Source organism: Oxyura jamaicensis, chromosome 2, assembly GCF_011077185.1.
Source record: "Oxyura jamaicensis isolate SHBP4307 breed ruddy duck chromosome 2, BPBGC_Ojam_1.0, whole genome shotgun sequence".
In the NCBI taxonomy this organism is placed as follows: Eukaryota; Metazoa; Chordata; class Aves; order Anseriformes; family Anatidae; genus Oxyura; species Oxyura jamaicensis.
Window position 1 is genome coordinate 84,843,134 of NC_048894.1, and position 26,879 is coordinate 84,870,012.

The 26,879-nt window shown below is 40.8% G+C and overlaps 3 protein-coding genes across 4 annotated transcripts in view; 1 reads left to right on the forward strand and 2 right to left on the reverse strand.

Annotated features, from left to right (window-relative positions):
• The first annotated feature begins 35 nt into the window (after positions 1-35).
• On the forward strand, positions 36-9,024 carry FASTKD3 (FAST kinase domains 3). The gene is made up of 6 exons (XM_035319668.1): positions 36-1,570; positions 4,657-4,742; positions 5,348-5,510; positions 6,007-6,076; positions 7,337-7,451; positions 8,734-9,024. The coding sequence occupies exons 1-6, from the start codon at positions 136-138 to the stop codon at positions 8,830-8,832; spliced, it is 1,968 nt and encodes a 655-aa protein (XP_035175559.1). The 5' UTR covers positions 36-135; the 3' UTR covers positions 8,833-9,024.
• Positions 9,025-11,053: 2,029 nt separating this feature from the next.
• Positions 11,054-18,196, reverse strand: C2H5orf49 (chromosome 2 C5orf49 homolog). The gene is made up of 3 exons (XM_035319669.1): positions 17,978-18,196; positions 15,439-15,555; positions 11,054-11,357 (listed from the first exon to the last, which is right to left on the reverse strand). The coding sequence occupies exons 1-3, from the start codon at positions 18,179-18,181 to the stop codon at positions 11,178-11,180; spliced, it is 501 nt and encodes a 166-aa protein (XP_035175560.1). The 5' UTR covers positions 18,182-18,196; the 3' UTR covers positions 11,054-11,177.
• Positions 18,197-23,440: 5,244 nt separating this feature from the next.
• ADCY2 (adenylate cyclase 2) overlaps positions 23,441-26,879 on the reverse strand; it is a 205,666-nt gene continuing 202,227 nt past the window's right edge. The window contains exon 25 of one of the 2 annotated variants that reach the window (XM_035319663.1): positions 23,441-26,017. In XM_035319663.1, the coding sequence (XP_035175554.1) occupies positions 25,865-26,017 (153 nt within the window). In that variant the 3' untranslated portion in view covers positions 23,441-25,864. The remainder of the gene's footprint in view (positions 26,018-26,879) is intronic. The other variant, XM_035319664.1, reaches the window with a different exon arrangement.

Sequence of the window (26,879 nt, forward strand, 5' to 3'; positions counted from 1 at the left end):
GGGGCGGGAGGGGGCCGCAGCCCGGCTCTCGGGCCCGGCTGCGGGAAGGGTTTCGGGTGCGTTTCGCCGCCGCGCCGAACGACACTTGCCTGTGCTTTCCTCCTAGGTGGCTGCTGAGGGCACGCTCGGGCCAGCATGGCTTTGGTCAGCCTGAAGAGTTTCCGGGCTTGTTCGGCCGGCACGCCGGGCGGCAGGCGCGTTTTGATGGCCCTCGGCAAAAGTCTGAGCTCTGCCGGCGGGCAGCGCAAGCCCCCAAACCCCAGCGCCGTCGCCGTGAGGGAGCTGCGCTCCGGGGATAAGCCCAGGTACATGTTTTGTCGCCAAAACCACGTACAGCTGCGGATACAGGCGCTCTCTGTTAATGACACCGTGCAGCTTTGTGGGGACACCGGGAGCGGTCCTAAAGCTGACAGCAGATGGATGGATGAACAAATATTTTTCAGGAGGTTGAACGGCCTCAGTACCTCCAAAGAGATTTTTAAATTTCTCAGCTCTCTGGAAGCCATGTCCGATATTATGGCATCATGGGCCCTGCAGAGGATTTCTGAAGTTGAGGTGGATGACGACGGCATGAAAAACCCTGAAGAAGTGCTAGAGAATGAAGTCTTCAAGGCATTATGCTTTCAGTTTGAATTTGAAGCCTCAAAGCTGTCAAACAGTGGGCTGCTGAACGCGTTGCAGGCTTTGATAAAGCTGCGCGTAGATCCAGAGAGCACGCTGATGGCAAGCTTGCTCTCGGAGAGCGAAGAACGGCTTGCCACCAGACAGCTGGCTGTTGAACATCAGTGCTCTCTCGCAGAGAGTTTGCTTGAGTTGGAAGGCCCCAGCTGTGCAACGCTGGAACAAATCGTGAACCACATACAGGAAGAAGACATTGAGAACTGGACTCCTAGGGAAATTACGATGGTTTATAAGATGCTGCAGGCGACTGTCAGGGAAGGGGAACAATACCACGACTTGCTAAACAGAATGAACAGGGCCACTTTAGCCATAGCTGACCAGCTAAGCCCAAATTTCACGAGCATAATACTGAATTCCCTGGTGGTTCTCCAACAGACTCAAGCAGTTCCCTTAGTCATAGCACTACGTAAGCATTCTGTGAAGCATGTTCCTTATTTCACAGATGATGAGTTGGTAAATGTACTGGATGCCTTCTTGTGCTTTGGACATCGTGACCAAAGTTTTACAGATGCACTGGAAACACACGTTCCCAAGTCCATCTCTACCATGCATCCTGAAGCAGTCAGCAAAGTGATGCAGTATTGCTGCCAAAAGCTGATCCTTTCTAAGCCTATTTTTGATGCAGTAGCAGAATGTTTCATTTCTGATGCTGACAGATTTACCACCAGCCAGATTGCTGAGTGTATTGTCCCATTTGGGACTCTTAACTATCTTCCTCCAAGTGCTTCTTCCTTGTTTAGGAAGCTCGAAACTGTACTACATACTCGTTTTAGTCAGTTTCAGCCTCACACCTTGCTGAACCTGCTGCACTCGTGCATCCTTATTCAGCGTTATCCAGTAAATTTTCTGCCAAAAATATTTAGTCCCTATTTTCTGCAACATCTTCAAGGTAAGGAAAAGTATTTCTCCTGCAGTGTAGCGTGTTTCTCTCTATTATATGGTATGCCTCTTGTCAAGCACCCATTTGTTATCGCTTACATCTCTGTCATCAAATCAACAACGACCTATTAATGTGACTTGCAAATAGTGATCAGAAGGCTGAAGGTTGTTGCTTCCTTGTCACAGTTGCAGTTGTATCATTTAGCAGAATTTAAACAGAGATTTGAAATGCCATGAATTTTTTTTTCAGTTAATCCTTCTGCCTTTTCAAAAAATACTGCCCCTCTGCTGTTCCCTAAGGTTATCCTTTATCTTACACAAGTTATAGATACTAAATTGTTCTGTGGAATATTTGAGAAATATGTTACCTCTGTCTGTTTAAACTTCTGTGCCTATGTAGTAACCCCTGTGAATACTCTCACTGAAATGAGGTGATGCTGCTATGGGGCTGGAAAGACTAGTGAGACTGGTTATGGAACCAGCAAAGCTGAGACCAAAAGTGGTGGATTTTTTAATGATAAGTGGAGGATGCGATGATACATGGGTGATGTAAAATATTTTAGTGATTCTGAATTCATTTTTCTTCAAATTGTTGACATGACTGCCACCTGAGGGATGTGACATAAATTAGGACACTGGATAGTGCATCATGAGACTTAACTGTTAGTCTGTATTGTGTAGCCACCCTTCTGCTTTGCAGCTTTGGACAAGTCACTTTTCTGTGCATTTTTCTTCTTACAACTGTTTGCCTTTACTACTTGGATCGCATATCCCTTAGGGTTGGGACTGGCTCTCAGGTGTTTTACTAGGGGCTAGCCCAAGGATGAACCTGTTTCTAAAAACAATATGAATACTAGTAATACTGATACGAACCTAAAAGAGTTACCTCCTCCTTGTGTACAACTGATTAAATTTAAGATTTTAGTCCCTGTCTCTTTAATATGCAGTCTTCTGACTTTGCATAAGCCTTATTTCTGGGTATCTTCCTATGCACCCAAAGCACTTATCCCAAAGCTTTGACGCAAGGTATGTGATCACATTTGTCAGGAAGAACTGCTGAGAGCCTTTAAATTTGGGACAGAATTATAGTATGCTAGAAAAGTTACAATAACTACTCCAGAGCTTACTTGCAATTGTGTTACTAGCAAGCTCACCTATTACTACAGAAATAATTAATGGTTCATAGAATCATAGAATATCCTGAGTTGGAAGGGACTCACAAAGATCATCAAGTCAAACTCCTGGCTCCACATGGGGCCACCCAAAAATCAGACCATGTGCCTGAGAGCGTTGTCCAAATGCTTCCTGAACTCCTGCAGGCTCAGAGCTGTGACCATGACCTTGGGAGCCTGTCCCAGTGCCCAACCACCCTCTGGGTGCAGAACCTTTCCCTAACCCCCCAGCCTGACCCTCCCCTGTCCCAGCTCCATGCCGTTCCCTTGGGTCCTGTCGCTGTCCCCAGAGAGCAGAGCTCAGTGCCTGCCCCTCCGCTCCCCTCGTGAGGGAGCTGTAGACCAACTTGTTGTATTGTTGTATTTTAAAATATATATATATATGAATCCTTAAACTTTGCTGGAGAATAATACAAATGTTAGAGAGAAGTTAAGTATAGCATTGGTACAAAAATAATTTGAATTACTGTTATTGATAAGAGCATGTTAGAACTACTCACACAGAATTTGTAAATCTCTGAAAATACACAATGTGTTTTCGAAATACTGTTTTGCCTTGTGATCCAAATAAGGTCTATTACATGCATGTGAGTCTACGGCTTTATTCCTTTACCTTCTGCTAGGCTGCACTGTGTCCAACTTTTCAGGTGGGATCAAAATAGAAGCAGGTATGTACTTTAGCTGTCATCTTTAGTGTTCTGTCCCATGTTCAGGGTACAGATTATTGTATTATATTTTTGCTTTCAGCTTGGTCGTATTTATCCTTCATACTGTATTATGAGCAGCTTGTGAAAACTGAAACGGGTAAATGGGTAAAGCTGAGAAAAAATAATTTGCAGTGCATAATTTAAGGCTTAATTAAAATAAAAATGAGCTGGTAAAGCATAATAGGAATGTAACGCAGCAGCCTATCCTTAACTGCTGGCTTTTGTTTTCTAAGTAAAAATATAAATTGTATTCTAATACTTACGTTTTATCAAGGCATAAAGAGTGGTCCCTTGTCCTGCTCTTTAAATTGCTTTAGTCTAGAATCTGATGTGGTCCTTCTCTGGATCTCAGCTAAGTTTGTTGCGTTAATAACACTCTATAAAAGGTCAAGTTTTGAAAGTGATTAGGAACTAAAATCACTCATTTCTTAGCTGTTCAATGTGAAATAGCTTAAGTGGGTGATTTTTAGGAAGAAGACATTCCTCCCATCTTACAAACCAGAATGTGGTTTAAAGTTCTCAAGCTGACACTTAGGAAATGAGAAACCTCATAGTACCAGTTACTTTGAGTGTTCTTTCAAGTCAGTATAAAGCTGTTCCCCTAGAGCGGTTAAAGCTCAGAACAGGAACTTGAAAAGATGACTGGCATGATTAGCATATTATCCTACATTATTATTATTTTTTCTTTTTACCGTGCTATGGTAATACCTTGCACTTAATGTGAAAGATGCATCAAGAATAAAGTTGTAAAAAAATCTGCAGAAATTATTCAGTATTCTCCACTACTTTCAGATAAAAACCCCGAGTGAAACAATGAGATCCTGGGAATGTAACTTGGGGAGGGGGGTTGCAGGAGGAAGGAAATGGACTATTTCTCCAAAACTTCAACTCAAGCTTATTCCTTCCTGGAGAACATCTTCCATCTCTCAGATCCTCTTTTTTGTGTGTGTGAAAGAATATGACAGTCCTGACCAAGATCTTGCTGCTTGTATTTTTTTTAATGTTGATGGTACTTCTGTAAATCATTTCCTCATTTTTCTAAATATATCATGTTACAACCGATCTAACTGTTTATTCAGGTAAGCATCAAAGATGGTAATGATCAAGTAGCTTTTCTGCACACTTAAGTGAATTGCTTTTCCTAACTTCTGCATGATGGTATGTGTAAATATACTTTGCTGAAGATTCACCTGAAAACTTGAATATTGTTGTTTCAGCTCAGCCACCTGGTTTGGATGGATTTGTTGCCTCCCAGTTAACCCGGCTTTTTCTAACCATTACCCTGGAGTGCCCGTTTTATGAGGTATGGTAGATACAGAACCAGAACTGATGCTAACAAGATGCAGCACGTTCATTAGGGTCCTGTTGATAGGAGCTGAAGACTGTCTTTCCCATAAAAACATTGGAATTGGACAAAACAGCTAAACAGCTTTTTTTTCTTGGTGAAAATACGAAGAAAGTCTGTTTATTTGACTGACTGATGCATGTGTATGTTTGACAGAACCAACTAGCACTAAGCGTATTTTGTGTATTTCCGAGTACTTTTCCAACAATTATTCCCTTATTTTTGACTTGGAGCACATAAAAAATCAGCCACTTGGATGTTGGCCTTACTGCAGAGGAATGGAAACTGTTGTGCATTTCTCATGAGCGATATGTTCAGCTTGATAAGATGGAAGCTTGATGAGGATGTTTTGGTGTTTTTATAGGGGGATGGGGAAGATTTTTTTGCTTGTTTGTTTTGTTGTTTCTTTTTTTAACTTTCCAACAGGTCAAAACTGAAGACTGTAAGTCTCTCCCTAGACATGGCTTTGAAATGCACAGAATACATTTTGGTACATTAATATAATTGCAAAAAGGTTATCTCCCTTTTTCTTTAGTTTGATTGAGTTTTCTGTCATTGTATAGGGTCCCAAACTCCTTCCAAAGTATCAGGTAAAGGCCTTTCTCACTCCTCACTGTTCTCTGGATTTTCACCTCCTCAAAAGGGTGAAGGCTGGACTACTTTATTTGCTGAAAAAAAGAACATATTTTGCATCAGAGGTATCAACACCGTATTTCTATATAGTTGGTAAGTAACATTAGTTCTTCAGCTTAATAATGAAACGTGTACTTACACTCTCAAAACTATTGTTTTCACTTTGCTTTCCAAAAATAAAATGAGGTTGATTTTTATTCCCTTTTTATGCATTCTTAACTGCAAATATGGAAAAAGTGAAATGGAATAAAAAGGTAACTGTAGGACATTTGAAATGAGGAAACTCAGGAGAGAAAGGAGAGAAAAGACCTACCATATTCCTTGGAATTTACAGACCCAGTCTGCACTGAAAATAGCTGCTAACTCATGTGATAGTTATTTTTACTGTCAGCTCCCCTTTTACCCATAAACAATTTTTATAGTGTAAAGCAAAATGAGACAGTGCTACTGAGGCAACTGCCTGATCTCTCTGCTTTGGTGATGAGTGGAGAAATGAGGGGCTGGAAGGTTGGCAGCCCGAGTACGAGTGTGTTTGCAGTTTGGTACATGAAATGGGTTTTAATTTTGCTTATCTTTTCATCTATACTAGATATTGAGATTAAATTAGATGAAGAAGGCTTTGTGTTGCCTGCTGCTCAATGTGAGGAGGTACACAGACGGTAAGAGAACAAAAGAAACCACGGGTAAAATGGTGGTAAACATTGATAAAGTACACCCAGAGTGAAACCCTAGCAAAATTAAAGTTAATTGGAGTTTTGCATTTGCATTTTGCACCCAACAAAGTTGAAGTTTCACGTTGAAACCATTGGCAAAAGCGCAAAGTTTGTAAAAATGAGAGACCTCTTTTTCCTCATTGTCTTTCCTCATGACAATGTTGTCAGCCAATTACTCTCTCTACCCAGTGACAGTCATGATCAAAGTAATCCTGGTTTGACTTACACTCATGTATTTTGATCTTAATTCTCTTGCAAACTATAAACAAATTTATTTTGACTGAGAAGCAAAAGATTTAGCACAGTTTAAACCAGGTTGAGTTCACTAATGTTCTTCTCTAAGAGATCCTGTCTAATGTGGATTATTTGCTACAGACACTGTTTGCGTTGAAAGATGCATCGGTATTTAAAAACAAGTTAAACAAGGATTGTTTTGAGAAAGCTTAGATACAAAGTTAGGCAACCTGCCTGTGCTGTGTTTGCAACTGTGCTTCTGGATAAAGCAAAATTCTCTGAAGAAGTTATGTTTTCTCCAGCTTGACTTTCACAAGGCTCACAGAGTAACATGAATTCTTTCAAAAATTCCACTCCTAAGTGTTTAAAACCGAGCTTTGATTTTTTAAAAAAAATTACAGCTTTCATGCATAAATAAAGTCACAATGTATTTAACATACTGAAAATGGAAGTAGCTATTTTATAGTGGATAAACAGATTTTGTTTTAAGTCGATGTAATTTCATATAACCAAATAAGAAAAAGTACAGTTGCAGTCCATGATGCTGCCAACCGCATGTACCAGTTTAACTCAAATCCCTAATAAGTTGAATAAAGTTAGCCACTGAAATGTTTTTGAGATGAGACAAGTATTTTGCTTGGTTTTCCTACAAGGAGAAATCAGAACTGCTTACCGATAGTAGTGTTAAAAATATCATACTCTTATCGTTAACTTCTATAGTAATTTTTATTTAAAGCATATAAATAAGCTTTTCAGATCTGTTTCACTAAGCTTCAGTCCCCGCCCCCCGACTTTAAAATGAGTGATTTATATTGGCCTAAAGTAGGTAATTCCCATCCTACAATGTTTAATTGTAGGAGATGTTAGGGAATAAGAGGTGGTATTGTCTCATCCTTCTTAGGGACTGCAGTAGTTGTGTAGGCAAAAATGACTGACTTTTTTCTGATACATAATACTTGTGCTTGATTTTAGAATTGCCCTGTGTGTTGATGGTCGAAATAGGTTCTGCATTAACAGCCACAATCTACTGGGAGAGGAAGCCATCAAACAGAGGCATCTTCAGTTACTTGGTTATAAAGTTGTGCAGGTAAAGTCCAGTGACAGTGGTTTGCATCCAGAGTCAGTGGACTATGGCTAACAAAACAAGTGAAAAACGATTACTGTATAATACTTAAAATGGTAGTTGCAATCACGTCCCATGGAGGTATAATCTTGTCCTTTCTACATTGTGTTCTCCTTGCCTAATTTTTGCCTTTTGGGGGGTCTGTTCCATAAGTTCCGTCTCTTTTCTTGGATTAATTAGTGTTTCCTGCCTGTACAAATAGTAGCTGCTTGAAGTTCTCCTCTGCCGTGATTGCAGTTCAAATCTTGACTTACATGAAAATGTTTTGTTAACAGTTCGGTAGGATCATAGAATCACTGAATGCTTTGGGTTAGAAGGGACATTAAGGATCACCCAGATCCAAAGCCCTGCCATAGGCAGGGACACCTCCCACCAGACCAGGTTGCCCAAAGCCCCATCCAGCCTGGCCTTGAACACCTCCAGGGATGGGGCATCCACAGCTGCTCTGGGCAGCCTGTGCCACTGCTTCAACACCCTCTGGGTAAAGAATTTCTACCTTATAACTAATTTCTTCCTTATAACTAATCTAAATTTTCCCTCTTTTAGTTTAAAGCCATTCCCCCTTGTCCTGTCATTACAGTCCTTGACAAAGAGTCCTTCCCCAGCTTTCCTGTAGGACCCTTTTAGGTACTGGAAGGCTGCTATAAGGTTTCCCCAGAGCCTTCTCTTCTCCAGGCTGAACAACCCCAACTCCCTCAGCCTGTCTTCATAGGAGAGGTGCTCCAACCCTCTGATCATCCTCATGGCCCTCCTCTGGACTCACCCAAGGATTCAGAGGATCCTGGATCAGGATTTTCAGTTAAATACTTTTTTTACAAGATATGGAGTTTAAAAACAATAATTAAAAAAAAAAAAAAAGAATTACTCTGTATATTAAATACAGTTTTCACAAAGCAGAGTACATACTTCATTATGCCTGTTGAATAAATAGGGATATTTTTATCTGTAAACATATTTTGGACCAAACCACTTAGATTTTCAGATACCCATTTTGCTTTACAGTCACTTATCACATAAGCCTGACTACTTTATATTTAACTTAGTTTAAACTGTAATGAACATCATTCTTTGCCTTGCAGTAACTTCTCTTCAGGTAGTTCTTACAGGTTTCACAGGTCAATAGTATGTTTAGGATTAAATGTTTAATTCTTTTGATGTGTAATTATCCATCTGTTTAATGAAAGTTAATCTTACTCAGTTGTTTATTAGAGGATATCTCCAGCAATTATTTTGGTTTCATTTCCAGGTTCCATTTTTTGAGATAGAAAGTCTAAACAGTTGCAGAAAAATGGCAGAATATCTACACAAAAAAATCTTTCCTTGCACATATGGACTTGGCTGCTGACACTGGAGAATAATACTGCTTCACAACTTGACCTCCTGTACTGTGTGTGATGTGCACATATTGTGCGTGGAAGAGCAATTCTGTTTTCTAAGTAACTCCATGTAAGATGATTTCAGCTTCTGAACGTGTGACCTTCCAATATTTGGAAGAAGTGACATGTAAAGAGTAATAAAGAACAACATATTTTCTTAACTTTTGTGTAAATATTCGTTACAGGATGGATAAAAGTCTAAAACAGTCAGTGCTGCATTTCACTTTTATTTTCACTGTTCAAACTCACAACTTTATATAGAGTGGTGTGGTTATTTAAGGATACTAACTGTTGCTGTATGTACAAAATGTGCCATGTTAGCTACCAATATTTTTTTTTCCTTGACAGTATAAAAAGAAATTATGCAAATTACTCATAGCAGGTTGTATGATTTCCCAAGTGTTTCATAAAACTAAAATTTATAGTAGCTGCAGAAGCACTATTGGCTTATAACACATACTTACGAGTTGTAGAGTGCTGTTCGCCTTACAGAAAATAAGAAAGAATTTCTATGAAAGGTATTCCTTTGTCGCTACCTGAGCATTAAAGTGAGAAGTCAGTCACTCAGAACTGAATGAGGAACAAGTAGGAGGAGGAACAACACATGAAAAGCTTTCAAAAGTGAGGAGGAATGAGAAGGGATTGAAAGAGAAGGGGATGACATAAAGAATTCAGTAAACTGACACCGTATCTTGATGACTCACTCCTCTCGGGTGGAAGTGCGCCGCTGGTGCGTATTCCTCACATTGGCCAGAAGGTGGTGGTGTTCTCAAACACTTATTTTCCCGTAGTTTTTTCGAACACAGATGGTTTGTAAATATAGAAAAACAACTTAAAAGAAGTATTTTGTACTGACTGTACTTAACTAAAAATAACCTTTACAGAATATGGTGATATTCTGTCTCATTCTTCACTGGCATACTTTTCATACTCTTAAAAAAGCATTTTGGTATTGTTAGAAAACATTTCCTTCTCACTTTATTTTTACTCTGTGTGATTCCTTTTCATTTAATGCTACTGGCTTTGTTTAGTGAAGCATTTATTGTTGAAAAGGAATTGTAGTTACTGCCCTCTTGTCCACAGCCATTACTCATTGAAACAGGGCACCATGCAGGTCTTATAAATGAAAGTGGTAGAACACTGCTCAGAACGGACTGCTTTATATACTTGGCTTCCTGCATCATAACAAATACTCTATTGTTTGCCTAGTTTACTGTTTATCTGGGCGCCAGATGAAGAAGTTGTTTGTATTTTTTTTTTTACTAGCAGACTCACTGAAAGGAAGTGATTTACATTTCCTACTCTTTAGTATCTGACAGAACTGCAGTGTCAAGTCAACACTGTGGACTTCCAGTCCTTCTTGTTCAAGTATGATCAGCCTGGCTACATGTTCCTTATTGAACAGCATCAATATTGCTGCAGCTTTAAACAGCAGCAGGGTCAATGGCACCTGAGAGCCAAACCAGTTATCACCCTGCAGAAGATGCTTCTTCTCCTGAAAGTACCTTAAAACTTGACTGCTGGGTTCATTGAGAATACAAAGAGGTAGATGTTTAAGAAGGTTTAGACATTTACCTCTAGCTATACTTTTTAAATGACTCCTTGTGGCTTTTTGATCATTTCTACCAAATGAATTTGTTCTTTTTCCGTTGCTAGTACCTTTTCTGCCTTTTTTTTATTATTATTATTTTCCAGCGATGGGTATGGAAACAAAGGTGATTTTTCTTGTGACAGCATTCAACAGATCAGTCCCTCAGACAGCATTTGTGTAATTAAAGTCAGCAAAAAGGATGCATGAAATTAGTTAAACCCAAATTTTAGTGTCTATTTAAATGCTAAGTACTCAGAAGTTTTCTTTACCTTGACTTCCACTTGAAGTCTACTGAAATTGTGAAGCACTTCTGGAAATCAGACCACTTCTTTGCTTGCTCATTTATGTTAAACCCATCCTTTTTGGAATATCTGGGTTGAGTCATTGTTTCAGCTGTTGTGAAGATGAAATGATGCCTAGCATCATTTTGTAGCAACACTGTAAGGTTTAAGAAATCAGTGACCGCTGATAACTAGAGGAGCAAACTTGGTTAAATGTTAAGTCATATATGTGGAATCACTGCCTGAAATTTTTATGAGGCTATAAGGAGAAAACATACATTTGAATTAGGAAGAGGAAAAGTACAGCTGCTACTGCATCCAAAACATTTTCATTAATTAAAACACAGAGGAAAAGACAAAAGCACAATTTTGCTTTTTGACATGAGTTTTGTTTGTTTGTTTTTCCACATAGATGTTTCTGGCAATGCCAGATACAAGAGATTTAGCACGGATCCAGGCTTGGAGAAGGTTTTTCCAATAGGCAGGTGATGCCGTTTTTCCTGTAGAATTCTGCCTGCACATGATTAATCCTTGCATGACCTTTCATCGGCTGCTCTGTGGGCTTATTTATGCGCCTCCCATACTCTGAAGACGACAAAACAGCGACAGGTCTTGCCATTTCCTGTGAAAATGTAACATTCTCCTTACGATAAAATCACAGAGCAAATACTTGGCAGTTATCTACTGCTAAATGTGCTGTGGCTGGAGGCACAATAACAGATGGAACTGTACAGCATCTGCTATACAAAGGTATATTTATTTAGCAGTGATCTGCACTCTTACTGTTCCATCCCTGACCCAGTTTTTTATGTATATTAATAAACCACGGATGTATCACTAGATGATGAGATGATAAGGTATCAAGCTGTGCCACACACGCACACACACAGGCGATCACCATGTGATTACTGGCTAAGTAAATACCATGTTAGTGGAAAGTAGCACAGATTTTATTTTCATTCTTACTTTTCTTGTGCACTGACTTGCACAACTGAAAAACCAGAGATTTAGTTCATGTCCTTTATTACAGGAACCTTACTTACTACCCTGCTTGCACAATTCGGTGAAACCATTCTATGAAAGAGAAAAAAACATCAAAGCCTAAAGAAAAACCCTGCACAACCCTTGGTGCGTGCAACCTTTCCCTGGAGGACATAAAGCATGCTACTGGATTTCTGCACGATGAAAGGTTTTGCTAAAACTGCTTGTAGCTGTAAGATTATAGAAATAACTGCTCTGCAATGATGGGAAGCAAAGTTGCTGAAAAACAACCCAAACAAGACAAGATTATTTTAAGCCTGTCCTTAATAAACTGCATTTTAAGTGACTGTGCAGTCACTAGCTGCAATCTGCAGTTCCTTCCTGTGCTGCAGCAACAGGGAGCTCTGGAGTCAGAAGGGAAAGGCAGGGTTTGTTTGTTTTTCTTTCCCTAGCCAAAGGTCTCAGATTTATCAGGCTGCTTGTGTGTTTGTGCGCTGGCTAACACAATAAGCCTTGGTCCCCAATGTGTTTACCTAGTACTGCGATATAAATAATATCTACAAGAAGAATCAAAACGCAGACCACACCAGAGTTCAGGTACAAACGAGCTCTTTTCTACAACATACATGGATCTGAGCCATACCAAAATTTACGATTGTGAAGCACATGAACTACCACATTCCCTGCGAGAATGCAGGATGAAGCACAGACCCAAGGGGACTCATAGCAGGGCAGTCAGGTGTGTTACATATCTAGATAGACAAATCTAGACCTGAGACTCTTGGGAAGATGGTGCAAGCCCTTCTTTAAAAGAAATTCAATAAAATAAAATAAAATAAAAAAATCAAAGCAGCTATTCTTTCTCCAACTCTCCTACAGCCTTCCTGCCCATCTTGCTCCACCCCACTGAAAGCTATTCAGTACACCAAATTTCAACCCCACCAAAACAAAAAGCAACAGTCAAGAACAGAAAGCAAAAAGATCAGACCATTTTCTCCCCAGCCCTAACTGTGGATAAATTTTGAGAAAGGAGAACTGACAGACCTTCATAGAATCAATGAGTGGTTTGGGTTGGAAGGGACCTTAAACATCACTCAGTTCCAAACCCCTGCCATAGGCAGGGACACCTCCCAGCAGACCAGGTTGCCCAAAGCCCCATCCAGCCTGGCCTTGAACACCTCCAGGGATGGGGCATCCACAGCTGCTCTGGGCAATCTGTGTCAGTGCCTCACCACCCTCTGGGTAAAGAATTTCCTTCTTATATATCTAATCTAAATCTCCCCTTTTACAGTTTAAAGCCATTCCCTCTTGTCCTATCACTACACTCCCTGGCACAGAGTCCCTCCCCAGCTTTCCTGTAGGCCCCCTTTAGGTACTGGAAGGCTGCTGTAATGTCTCCCTGGAGCCTTCTCTTCTCCAGGCTGAACAACCCCAGCTCCCTCAGCCTGTCTTTACAGGAGAGGTGCTCCAACCCTCTGATCATCCTCATGGCCCTCCTCTGGACTTGTTCCAACAGGTCCATGTCCTTTTTGTGCTGGGGGCCCCAGAGCTGAATGCAGTGCTCCAGGTGGGGTCTCACAAGAGCAGAGCAGAAGGGGAGAATCACCTTCCTCACCTCACTAGTCACGCTTCTTTTGATGCAGCCCAGGATATGGGGGGCTTTCTGGGCTGCAAGCACACCTTGCCAGCTCATGTCAAACTTCTCATCCACCAGCATCCCCAGGTTCTTCTCCTCAGAGCTGTATTTCATGATTTTTGTGGGTTTGGCATTCGGCAGATAGACTTTTTTCCAACAGCTGGCTGGGAAGCATCCCATTACATGCCCTCACAGTGTGTAATTCTACCACTGTTAACACTTGAAATCAGCAATAGCAACCATGTGCAAACACTCTCTCTGCAGTCACTGCATTATGTGCAGCTAAACTGAGTGTCTGTCATTGTGCTGCTGGATTCCCTGGGTGCACCCACGCTCTCTGCAGGGAACGAAGGGCTAACTTGTACTGGTTCAGGTTTCTTCCTCTTCAAAGAACGAAGTGCGCTGTGGTGGATTCCGCCTGTCTCAGTGCTGTACTAGAGAGATGTTGATTTGGGCATTTTTATTTATTGCATTTTATAAAATTGTTAGTATTATATAAATACAGCAGGGGCCATTGAGGTAATTGAAGAGCAGGAGTTGAGTACGTGACCTGCATTTAGTTACGGGTAAGTCCAGTGTTGGGCATCATCACGTGTGTGAGGATTGTGTTGCAATGTTTAACAGCTGTGGTTTTGATGTGCCTCCACGCTAATTAAGGGACTGGATTAAGGGGCACCTGTTTAGAACAGTTCCCAGGCAGAGTCACTTGCATGCATTGCCCAGCAGGGCTGGTGTGCATTCTGACCCAAAATTGCTTGGTTTAGCAAGCAAACTTTCAGGAAAGTGAGTTTTGCTGATACTGAAGGGACGTGAGACCTCAGTTAAAACCCTTAGCTTTGCATTAACAGGAAAACTGTTTAGACACAAATTTCACAGGTGGATGTTGGGTTTGGGATTGCAGGTGGTGGTGGGATTGGCTCAGTTTAATTTAAACAAAAAGGCTCATTTTTCATTAGTCATTTACATGGCTTTTGGTCTCATGCAGATATACAGTTTTATTACTGGGCATGAGCAAGGATGGTAGTGGGCACTTCTGTGATTCCTTTGGGTGCACCTAATGCTCTCTGCACTGTCTGATGGAGTTGAAGGGGATTATGACTGTGCACTGGAAAGTCTGGCATATATAGCTGCTACTAAGAGGAATTACAAGCAGTGGACTTTGTCCCAAATTTTCAACAGTTTTATTACCTAGCAATTACAGTAATTTTAACTTTTTCTCTCTCTTCCTTCTTCCATTTCTATCATATCTACCACAGGCAACCACTCTTAGCTTACCCACCTCCTTCCTTTCCACGAACCCTCTGCAATTTTGAGGCCATTAACACATGGAGGTTACATTTTGTCTGGTTTTGAACATCCTCTGCCTGTTTGATTGTCTCTGTGTGTATATATAGGTATATATGTAATGTGCATTATTCAGATGCTGCATGGAAAAATATATTTATATATATGTGTGTATATATGACAGTATTTCTATTTTCAAGGTATCTGTTTAAAAATGCGTCTGCATACTTCCTTAGCCATCCAGATTCTGCTGGCCTTTAATGCTTCGGTTTCAGCGAGCCCTTTTCAGGCATGTCCATGGTCTTCTGGTTGACCTCTCCTTTGCATGAGCTCCCTATGAATTGCCTTCCTGCAGGGCAATTTGGGTGTAAATTTGAGTAACAAGCACACCAGTTTCAGAGACCTGGGCTGTCGCAGCAAATGTCGATTGACACAGTGGAGTGCAGGGAGAGAGGATATCACAGGGCGGAGGTTGAGTTGGAGTCCCTGGTTCCAGTCCTCTTAAAGAGAAGAGTTTTCAAGCATCACAGAAGTAGCTGCAGGACCAACAGAACTGCAAACTTAAAGGACCACAGACTGCTCAGAAGTTACCCTCAGTAAGCCTGAAACTCTCTAACAGGTGGTTTTCCTCCCTCTGTGTACCTCTTTCCTCCACCCTTTACCTTAAATAGGGTTTGTCACCTGGAAATCTACAGGACGCAAAGAGCAGGAGCTAGCTCAGGTGTCTTGACTTGCTAATAAACTCCAGCCACCTCAAAATGTAAAAAATACCTTTAACAAAGAGAAATTATTAAAGGGTTACCTCATCGTTAATGTGAAGACCATGACTCTTCGAGTGTTCTCTGTCACATCGGTGAAGTTTTTTGTTGTAACCCTCTGGTCTTTTAAAAATGGAATCATAAGTGGAAACCCCTCCTGCCTTGAGAAAACAAGAAAAATGGCTAATTAGCAGTATTGTTTAGCTTTATAGGTTGCATAATACATATAGTCAATTCAATAATAAAACAGTGCACATATAGCATTAGATGATGGTAAATGTAATATATCTGAGGTACCATTAGTACGTTTGGGTCATTCCTTTGAAATAATTTGCAATAGAAATACCAAATGAGGTGTGGTTATTTATTTATTTATTTATTTATGATCTGTTCATCTTTCAAATTTCCCTTGCAGCAAATTACCTCAATTTTCCCCTGTAATCTATTGAAAATTTTGGAAATGTAACTGCTTTATTTGTTTGCTTTAATTCTATTTTTCTGAACTTCATACCCTCCTTCTTAAATTCATAAATTTGTCAAATAATCTGGCACTGTTATGTAAAAGGAAAGCAGGCAGTTTCAAAATTCATTTGGAACGAAGAAAATATAAGTGCTCTGCAGTGGAATCACCATTTAATTTCTGATTAAAGCAGAACTGAGAAGAGTTCAGACACCTGCCACAGTGGTAATCATGTCAACTGTAACATATGAAAATAAAGCAAACCCCAAGCCAAAATATACCATTTATGGTATCTGTTGACATAGTTACCCCTAAAAACAACATTAGTGAAATCCAATGAAAAAAAAAAAAAAAAAAAAAAGTTATCAATGGAGGAATTTCAAAAACAAAAAGACCCAAATCCTCTGATTTAATATGTTGTCAGTTGTTTATGACCTTCATTTAAAGGTCCATATTCCAGTGAACATGCCAATTAATCACTGTTTTTATGCATGGTTTACTAGCCCTGTCCTAGATGATCTGCTTAAGATCTTCTGCAAGAGGTACAGAGACAACACTTCAGTGCTCAAAATCCTGGTAACTCTTTGCTGTTGTTTCTCTTTGTTGTTAAATGCTGACTTACTAGGCTGCAGTGGTGAGGCATCCTCTTTGTAAGGCTACTGAAGCTAAGCACTTTGCAAACATTCATTAATATTCCAGGCACAGATAAAATAGGTAATAGCTTTCTCCATGCCACAGAAGAGGAAACAGGACATGAACTGGCTACAGTAACTTATGCAAAGTAATACTGGGAGTAATTGTCAGCCAAGGGATTAAGAGGTGGGTATTTCTGGCTTCGGGCCACGTGCTAAGCATCTTCCTCTATTTATCTCTGCTTCAGTCTCTGCCACACAGTTTCTATGGGTCTTTAAGATCAAAAAAATGAATGAATTTCCCTTTTCCATATAAACTGAATTTTTCCAATGATCTAATTCCTTAATTGTGCAGAAGAATGGGTCAAGTCTGGTTCCTCCCCTGTGGCCAGGCCCTGTGCTGTGAAGAAACCTATTTAACAGCTGTTACCACTTTCTGTTTCCATGCCACTGGAGCAGCTTTTTCTACAAACCAGGTCATCGGGAGTGTGAAAGTGGACTTTGTATTGTAAACAAAAGCTCTACCATATGGTTGCTAATTCTGTGCAGACCGGACAGACATCCTTCCTGCCAGCTCCACCACCCCGAGCACACCAGTCAAACCCTCTCACCTTCCCTAACCTTACTCCTGTTGTGTCCTCCCTGCCACGTCCTGGTAAGCATGACACCAACTGTGCTGGTTTGCATTTGGCTCTGAGCACCTTCCCAAGGTGACTCTGAGATCCACACGACAGCATCAAAATGGCAGGGCCACCGGGCCAGCACTGGAGAAATCTGTGCTGCTGTTCGCTTAAGGGACAGTGGGTTCGCAGGGTCTGGCCAGCTGACTGACAGGTTAAGTGTCAGTGTAATACCTTTTGGAAGCGTTCAGTTATCAACGCAGATGTCTGTTTTATTGTTTGAGCAGCTCTGTTGATTTCTCACATTAAAGTTGAGCATAAATAAAAATCTGTGTGATGTACACTGGAAACTGTTTCCCTTGACTGCAAATGGGGCAGTTTCTTACAAAAGGGTCTCAATCCTCCTTTGTCAGAAAAAACAGGCAGTACACCCATGCCTAGAGGCAGGTTGTGCTCTTCATCACCCTACCTCTAGCATTGCCCTAAATACTACTGCTATCTTGCATTTTGACAGCACTATAGGGCTGGTGGTCCTTAATCCTTGCGCAGCTGCTGGCAAGTTTATCTGCCCTCTGTCACCGCCCAGTGAAAGATACTTCCCTCATTTTCTATCCCCACGCAACACATACCTGTCACGCTTCACGAAGGCCTTTGAAGATGAAAATTGTTATCTGAGTGCCAAGTCACCACGTCAGACTGCCTAGCTCAAGAGTAGAGCATGGCATTTTATAGGCCTCCCCCCTCCCTAGCCTGTAACTCACACCCTTGAGACGCTTCCCAGGCTCCAGGCACCCTTCCAGCTATGCAGGGCAACGAGCACTGCTGCCAACAACATGGGGGCTTTGCTTCTCCCCCCGGCACCAGCCCTTACCTGGGCCTCTCGGTGGAAGTAGCTGAGCTTCGCGGGGCCGTCTCGCCTAGGCGGGATGTAGCTGAAGGCAGACAAGGAGGAGATGGGAGGCTGGCGCCTCCATCCCACCCTGCCTTCCTCCTCATCCCTTCTGTGCTCTCCTGTCCCCACTGGGGCGGGGGCTGCCATGTTGCCTGCCAGTGTTACCCGGTAACGCTCTGCCATGGCGGGGAGGGCACGGGTGGCCCGGCCAAACAGGTCATGGAGGAGGGAAGGGCCGGGCTGAGCTCCTGGGGGTGAGGAGGTGTGACAGGACCAGGCGTTCCGCACGGCTATGTCCCAGCCCAGGGAAGCGCAGGGTGTGTGTTAAAACTGTAAATGTTTAAATGTAAGGCCACAGATTTAAGCAGCAGCCTCAGAGCTGCCTCACCAGGCAACTGCCCTGCGCTCTGCCCGGCCTCCGGTTCCTTCCTCCCTTCAGCGTGGGTCATTGCTGTCTCTGGAGGCTGGGGAATCACAGAACCACAAAATAGCCCAAATTAGAAGGGACCCACAGGGATCATCGAGTCCAGCTCCTGGGTCTGCACAGGACCACCCAAAATTCAGACCTTGTGTCTGAGAGCGTTGTCCAAATGCTTCCTGAACTCCAGGCAACAGGGGGGAACAAAACTGGACCACAGAGGACTGATTTTTTTTTCATTTGGAGTTTGTACTATGCCAAAAATTCCCTCCCATGGACCTTTCTGCACTTTGAGAGGCTGAATAAAAAGCACACCAAAACATGGCATTTCCAATAGCACCTCAGAGAACTAGGGGTATCTTCTGCCGTCACCCAGCTGGGCACATTTTTCTGAGGAGGCGTTTAGCCATTTCAGTCAGTTTGGTCTGAGATACACACATACTTGGGTTTGGGGCACTGAAAGTGAGCAACTTCCAGGTGCACGCTCTGTTAACAGATCAGCTCTAAAATTGCTGTATTCCAGTAGCACCTGGCTCCTATTTTCTACATTCATTTCTCAGTTATCCTGCGTAACTATGACCATGATGTGCTTCTATTGTGCTTCTTGGGAATCTGTGACTAACTTAACTTTTGTTACTGCTCTTTTCTGCAACTGCAGTATTAATGCCATAGGTACAACATTGTTCGTATTATAGTTTTCAGTATTTTTTGTCAAGCACTTTCACAACAGCAGTCTTCCAGGCATTTTTATTTTTTTCTGAACATCCAAAAAATAAAAAGTATTCAGTCAGGGTACCAGACAGAAATCTTTAAAACCAGTTCCTTTAGGTATATTGGGTCCATGTTAAAGTCCCATTTCTACTATATAGCTGCCATTCTCTATTAACTAATTGGCTGACTAACGTAGCGTCTTGCTCCTTTTCAACTGCAATGGGGAAGTATTTGTTCTCTACAGACCCAGTGGGTTTTTTAATCATTCATGACAATTTCCATCTGCTTACCTAATAATATCCCTCTGCCAATTAGAGTTCTCTTCTTCCTGAAGCATTGGTCAAATTACCACAGAGTATGTGAGCAGTAGAATTGAAAATCCAATAGCTGTCTGACATCAGCTTCCTACACAGAAACACATATGCTACTGTGCAAGTGTTGTTTTGTAGTTTAGTCCAAGCACCAAGAGATTGCAAAACATTTATAAAAAGCAGCTGAGCTGAAGCTGCAGCTATAAATAGAGCCATAAGGAACTGCTCACCAGAAATTTAAACTAAGCTAGGCAGGATCTCTGAAGCCAGATTTGAAATGTTTCTCTTCAATGCTGCTCTGGGTATGGCAGATGAGGTGAGTGAAAAGATGAAAGAAGAGGTATTTGTACAAGTTCTCTCACCAGGATCTGATAACCCCTCATAGCAAGTGCAGCATCAAGACCAGTGCTGTGAAGAAGCAGCGGTGAGTTACAGTCATAGGTGACTCCCTTGTGAAAGAAACAGAGGCTCCCACCTGCAGACCAAACCCTCTTTTCAGAGAAGTCTGCTGCTTTCCTGGGGTTCAGATCAGACATCACCAGCAAGTTTATGAGCTTAGTACAGCTTTCAGATTACTGTCGACTCCTGCTCTTTCAAATGGGTACCATCAGTGTCACAGCAAGTCTGAAGTCAATCAAAAGAGATTTTAGGGTCCTGGGAAGATGCCTAAAGGATTCAGAAGCCCAGGCAGTGTTTTCCTCAGTCCACCCACATGGAAAGAAACAGGCAAGCCCAGGATTTCAATGCCTAGCTCCAAGACGGGTGCCTCCACCAGAATTTTGGGGTTTATAGTTGTGGAAGAGCCCTTGAGGTCTGCTGGGGCTTTGTGGGATACACCTGTCTTGATGGGGGAAATGTTTCTTGGCCCATAACCTGGTGAGACTGATTGAGAGGGCTTTAAACTAGGATCAGTGGGGGCAGGACATACTGTTAAAAACACTGAGGTTAAGCCAAGGGATAGTGTGGCACCATTTGAGGGTGACAAGGCTATTGGGAGTGTCCGTGCTGCTCCGGGGAGCACTGTGGGTTCAGGAACACATCTGAAATGCCTGTATACCACCACATGCAGTATGAGGAACAAACAGAATAAACTGAAAGCTTTCCCAGAGCTGTAAAATCATTGGCATTAGTGAGACTTAGTGGGATGAGCCCCATGACTGGAGTGCTGGGATGGAGCACTCCTCAGCAACTTAAAAAGAAGCATGTAAACAGTTGTGAGAGGGCAATGAAGTGATTTTAATCTATACCATCAACAGTATGCATTCAAATACAGCTGATGTCAGAGACTAAGGTGTTAATGCTTTGCATTCGTTGTCTTAGGGATAAGAAATTCAGTTGCCTACCTTTTTAGGAAGTAACATTATCCTCCTTAGATTCCACTGCTATGATTCCTGAATTTTCAATATGTCGATATGTACTTTTACAGTGATAACTGTCTCAAGGGCAGGGTGGCTGTTCTGAAATGCCATAAACTGACTTAGGGAATAACTTGGCAAGTAAATTCCTCAAAAGAATTTGTGAGGCAAATGGTCATGGGGAGGATGATGGTGGGGACAGGGATGGTGATGGGATGGACACCAGAAGACAGATGACATACAACTAGACAGGCCATTGACATGCGGAAAAGCTGCAGGAGCCACCTCCTTTCCACAAGCTGACATACCTGTTTCAAGCTAGTGGCACTAAGAGTTGAGATGGCTACACTGCTGTCAAATCAAGGCTTAGCAATTCAGCTCCCGTCCCTGCCATTTGGCCTCAACATGCATCAGACTGCCGCGTGTTCCTGGGTCATGAAGGGGAGACAGCCTTTCCAACAAATGCTGCAACCCATCGTGCTTGAAGAAGCTGAAGCAAAGATGACTCTAAAACTGTCTCATTTCACTGTTACAGCTTCGGTCCTCATTTCAAGTCAAGCCATTGATTTCACACAAGTGCTTGTTTCTTCCAGGCCCTGAATTAGTGACAGACTGACTGCCTCTAACAGGAAGGCTCTTCAGAGGTTTGCCAGAGGCAAACTGTACATCACCTGCAGATCTCAGTGCACCTTTTGCAATCTTTAGGGGAAGGTGGGGGGTTGTTCATGTGCTACTCAGACTTTTTTTTATTATTATTTTTAAATGTTCCTTGACTATATCTGTTGTCTCAAAAAATTCTCTACTTAATTACTGTGACTAAGTGACCATTTTGTATATTGCAAATATTTTCTGGTTGGATAGCAACTATACTTTCAACCACTGGACTTAGAATTAGGATTTTCAATTTTTTATTTTAATTATTTTTAAACAATTATAAAATGGTAACTGGTTGACTGATATAATTTGCAATTATTATTTGTATGCTGACTGATATCTGCTGAATGGATATTCCAACTCACCATATCAGATGAATATTCTGTTTAATAACCCTCCTGGTAAATAGGATAATGCACAATTTTATACATGAAATGGACATTATTATTTGTAACAATTTGTAACACTGTTTTGAAATACAAACATAAAGATTTCTAGCCCAGGAACAGTCAGTCTTTCAAAATACTTCACACGCATTTCTTCCTGTCAAAACTGAGATTTTTCATGCAAAACATCTCAATTGCTGCAAATACATTTGAAAAATACTCCATCAGAAATTTTCAAACAACTGTTGGCAGAATCCTTGTTTTACCAGTGGCATCCTAAAATAGAAAGGGTTTCATAGCTTCATACCTGCAAACCAGATTAAAATGTCCTTTTATTCCATTCTGGAATATTAAAAACTGTATTTACATGGATGATTCCAGCCAATAAATTTGAACATTTTTAAAGCAAATACATTCTAAGCATTAGGGTGAACCATCTATGATTGATTAATGCGTCACTTTTGAAAATCCACAAAAATTTGAATTGCTTCACAGAACAAAAAACCTGTTAATTACATGTTTTATTTAAGGCACATATATCTCTTTCTACATTTGCTTCCTCCCCAGAGTCACATCACTATTTTAGACAAGGAAGGAAAAACAGAATTAAAAAGCACTAGCTTGAGGTCCAATTGTAAAAAGTGCTGATGGGCAGTATCTAGGTCAGGTGAAGGAGAATCTGCTATCAGAGAAAAAAAAAGAAAAAAAAAAGAAAAAGAGTATCTTCATACAGAAATACAACCAAGGGGAAAATTAATTGTCAAAGGACAAGGTAATCATTGCTTTTGACAGTAGATCTGTTGGTACATAAAGCATCCAATGACATAGCTATTGTCCTGATCTGAGTTTCTGAGAACAAAATGGGACAGACTTTCAGCAGGTCTGCCTTTGGATGTGCACAGCTGTCTCCTTAGAAATGAGCAGGCTGAACTCCTACCTGTGTCTCAGTGGAGAAAGGTAAATAAGGTCTGTAGATAGTTTACAAAATAGATAAACCATAAAGGAATATGAACAGAATGAATACTGTTTTTCACATGTTAAATAGGATGTTAAGGTCTGTCTTTAGACACAGCAGTTAAACAGCATTAATGTACAGGTAATCCCAACTACTTTTGTAGTTAAGAAAAATATCTGCAAGCCTAATCTTTCTTCCTGTCCCTGGTAGCCCTCCAAGGAGCAAAGCACTGGCTTTGATAAAGAAATCCATCAGACTCCCAAAGTGTTCTGGTTTGAGTTTCATTTTCCCAGCCCACAGTGAATCACTCTTACACTGATCTCTTGGCTGCTGCCTCACGTTGTCAAGCACACATGCATTTTACTTTTGAAACTCACGTTCTTTAAGATTTTCTATCGGCCTATGACCTGTAGCACCAACATGGGAGTCACAGAACTTGAGCCTTATAGTGATGTAGAAAATACAGCATACTGAATACTGATGGGTATGATTATCAGCAAGCTTTTCAAGTTATACAGCGATACTTAAACAGAGTTATATTCAGCTATTGAGGCAGATGAAACTGCTGCAGGAGAGTAAGAAAGAGGATACAGGATCTCTGGATCAATCTAGGCAGGGGAAGAATAAAATGGTATAAACGGTAGATGTAAGATGCATTGGAAGACAAAAATATTTATTGGATACAAATAGCTTCTTGGCACTAGAAAGATAATAATACTAGTCAGCAACTGAAGGCTGGAGAGAGGATGGTATGCACCATTCTTTGGGCATCATAACTGTACATATGTATATTCATCTTTTGCCCACTTTCTTTTTCTTTAGCAGGATTTGGCTACACAGTAGCAAGAATCAGAATGCAAGTACAAAATGAGAGAATACCAGAGTAACATGAGTGCCCTGAACAAGGGCATTTTCAACATGTTCTTGGAGGGCACATATATATCTTTATATTTCATTGGACCAGTCAGCTCACTGCTATTCAAATATTTTAACATTTTATGGTTTACAGAAATATACTATTGTTTAACTTTTATAAAAATCATAGAAACAAGCCTATCAAATTAGGTACAAGGTTTAGTACTGATGCACAGAATGTGCAAGAATACAAATGAAAAACAAAACCCTGAACATACAGGTTATACCTGAAAGCTGCACATAGATACCGACAGTACAATATAATTACACATGAGTTTACATACAGGGTTTTCATCCATAGTGAGAAATGATTGCTTTGACTTGTGACAATACCAGATAGATTTTAAAGGCTCAGAGTATATTCAAAATCTAAGTTTTGTTGTTGTTGTTGTTGTTTGTTTGTTTAATTTAAGGGATAAAAATTCAGGTTGTCTATTTTATTTCAAATGTAGACATTTTGAAATTGACTGCTATTCCAATTTGCTAGAGGGCGGATGGCTGCTGTCAGTAACCATGCCACACTCAGTGAGACTTTGCATGGCCTGATGCCATTTACTTGTTACCCACAATTTTGGGAACTCCTTCTGAAAGGACACTGACTCAATACAAATGTAAATACATGTTTCATGAATTAGAAATCTGAAAGATTGTTCCATGAATCTTTTTTACAATTCAGTAGTATGACAGAGCTAATAGTGCATAAGTTGACATCTATATTCATAAGGTATCCGTCAGAAAAAAATATCTTGTAATTATATGATATTTTTAAATAGGAAAAAATTATTAATTTTGGTCTTGTTAGGCTGTTACGATGACTAAAATTGTTAATAACAAGTATTGATAATAGCAAAGCAAAAATAATCTTTATAGTGCTTTCAAAGGAAGATAGTTACTGGCTTTTTCAGTCTCTCACCTTGCTCATCTATGATTTTTTTCAAATATGTTATTTTTTAATTCAAAAGGTTTTAAATGAATCTTGAATATCCACAAAATGACATTTTTCGTATCTTCCATGTCTTATCAAGACGTCATGTCTTGATAAATTAGATTGTTTGTAATTATCCCATGAAATCTGGCATTGGAAAGGTAAGAGAAAGGCATGCGAGGGCAAAAGAGGTGGTGGAAGTGCAAAACAAAATGTTTCCTCTCTTGTACAGCTTCTCCTAGTTACTGTTTAAGCACTGCAGGCCAGTTGTAGAGCAGCAACACTGCTTCTGTCTCTAGTATCCCCCACTTTGCTGTGTTTATGTATCTGAGGTAAGTCTGTATCACATAAGGACCAAAAATGACTGCAGAGTGCCTAGGATACCAACCAAGACTGAAGACAATAGAGCTGACTGAATTTCTGAAAGGCAACAGCAAATCTAGCAGATATTAATGATCTTGGCTATTGCAATAGCTGGCCACAGCCTGCCTCAGCATCTAACTGCTGAATAAAAAGCAGCAGCCACAGCAGCAGACGCGCAGGTTTAGAGGGACAGAAGCCATAGAAGGAAGCAAAACTAAGAGACAGCAACAGTAAGACAAAGTACATATAAACTTTTAATGAATTAACCTTACAAAAGACAATAGCTTCAAAACATTTGACACGTTTGTACAAAACTAATCCAGCATTGTTAGTTCTCCTCAGAAAGAATGCCAGCAAGCCACCCAACGTGTCCCTGGCTATGAGATGCAACCGGTGATCACATCCAAATCATGTGTGAACTGAGTAAACTTATTTACAAATACTGTATGCTCTAATACCAGATTAGTGGATGCTATTGGGGAGCGACTGTATTTTCCAGAAAACACCATGCATCGGGAAATAGTATGCACCCCTAGCTTTATTGCCTTTTTTCCCCACATTTGTCACCAACATCTCTTTTTTAGTCCTTTCAGGATGAGTTACCTCTTTTTAATTCCCATTCCTTCTTTTCTTGTCTTGGAATAACAGTGCAAGTTGCAGTACAATCTTCCAGTCCTACAGCGTACACCACAACTGTCCTTGAACATAGGAATATCAAGGTGCAAAATGATGGCTCATGGGACTATTCTGCAGCCATATTAAAATAAGTGCCACATATCAGAAAATAGCACGCATGTTAAGGGCCAAAATGTAGTTAAAAAGTGCGTGATACTTTCCTGAAAATATGGTATTGATGACATGTACAAGCTTTCTTCAAGATGCCACATTCCCTTGTGAAAGGGACCTTGTCATTTCAGTATGTACAAAGTATGTCTTCAATTCTCCTTTTCCTTTTACATTTATTATTCCTCTGCAAGTGCTCATGTACCCCAGTGTTTGCAGGACATTGTTCGTCTCCTCTGTAACCTGCAACAAGACAATAACAAAACCAACACTGACAAAAGAGCAAAGCAGAATCTTCTTCCAGAGAACATCTGTGCTGAGCAACCGTAAGGGTTTTGCTATAATACTTGTAAGCCCTTTAAAAGACTCAGACTAGGTTTAAGCACCTGAGCTTTCAAATAGTCTGTTGCTAGCTGCCCATTCTAATCGCATATAGTAAGTATTAAATTCAATGTAATCGTTTTTGTACCTAGGACCATAAACTGAGGGCTTGTAGACACACAAAGAACAACACTCATCCTCACGCAGCATTTTTCTCAGCTTTGAGAGCTGTTTTTTATTTCAGTATACCCACCTTCCCCATCTTTTTGCGCATACTAAAGCAGCGTGAATGAACTGATCGTAAGACATTAGCATCATCTGTCAGAGCTGCTGTTGGCAGTTTCCCACATAACTGGCTGTGAACCAAACTTGAAGCAGCCCTGCCATTTTAGGTGTAAGCCTGCTAGGGCAGAGGTTGTTCAACTGCATCAGCTTTCTCAGACTAGCCACCTTTCTTTGTGAAGCAAACAAGTGTAGATGTCATTGCTTGGAGATCCCACTTGTTTTCAGTTTCAGCCAGCAGCTCTACTTTTGCATTATTTAGATCTGAATCATCTCAACCATAGATTCTGAGTGGTCTCAATCACATACACAGTGGGAACCCCAAGTGTTATGCAGCACACCAGGCAGAAAATTAAAATGTGATCCCTAAATATGAAATCACTGGAAAATTAGTGAATTGAAGGTCTTTACTATACAACTCTGTCTGCAATCTATACAGATAATCATAGAATCACTTAGGTTGGAAGGTCCTCCAAGGTCATCAATTCAACCATTAACCTTG

Coding starts and splice junctions, on each gene's coding strand:
- C2H5orf49 (XM_035319669.1), bottom strand. CDS start 18,181: ATGGCAGAGCGTTACCGGGTAACACTGGCAGGCAACATGGCAGCCCCC. Junction 15,556..17,977: donor ACTTCCACCGAGAGGCCCAG/GTAAGGGCTGGT, acceptor TGTTTTCTCAAG/GCAGGAGGGGTTTCCACTTA. Junction 11,358..15,438: donor GTCTTCACATTAACGATGAG/GTAACCCTTTAA, acceptor ACATTTTCACAG/GAAATGGCAAGACCTGTCGC.
- FASTKD3 (XM_035319668.1), top strand. CDS start 136: ATGGCTTTGGTCAGCCTGAAGAGTTTCCGGGCTTGTTCGGCCGGCACG. Junction 6,077..7,336: donor TGTGAGGAGGTACACAGACG/GTAAGAGAACAA, acceptor GCTTGATTTTAG/AATTGCCCTGTGTGTTGATG. Junction 7,452..8,733: donor TTGGTTATAAAGTTGTGCAG/GTAAAGTCCAGT, acceptor TTTCATTTCCAG/GTTCCATTTTTTGAGATAGA.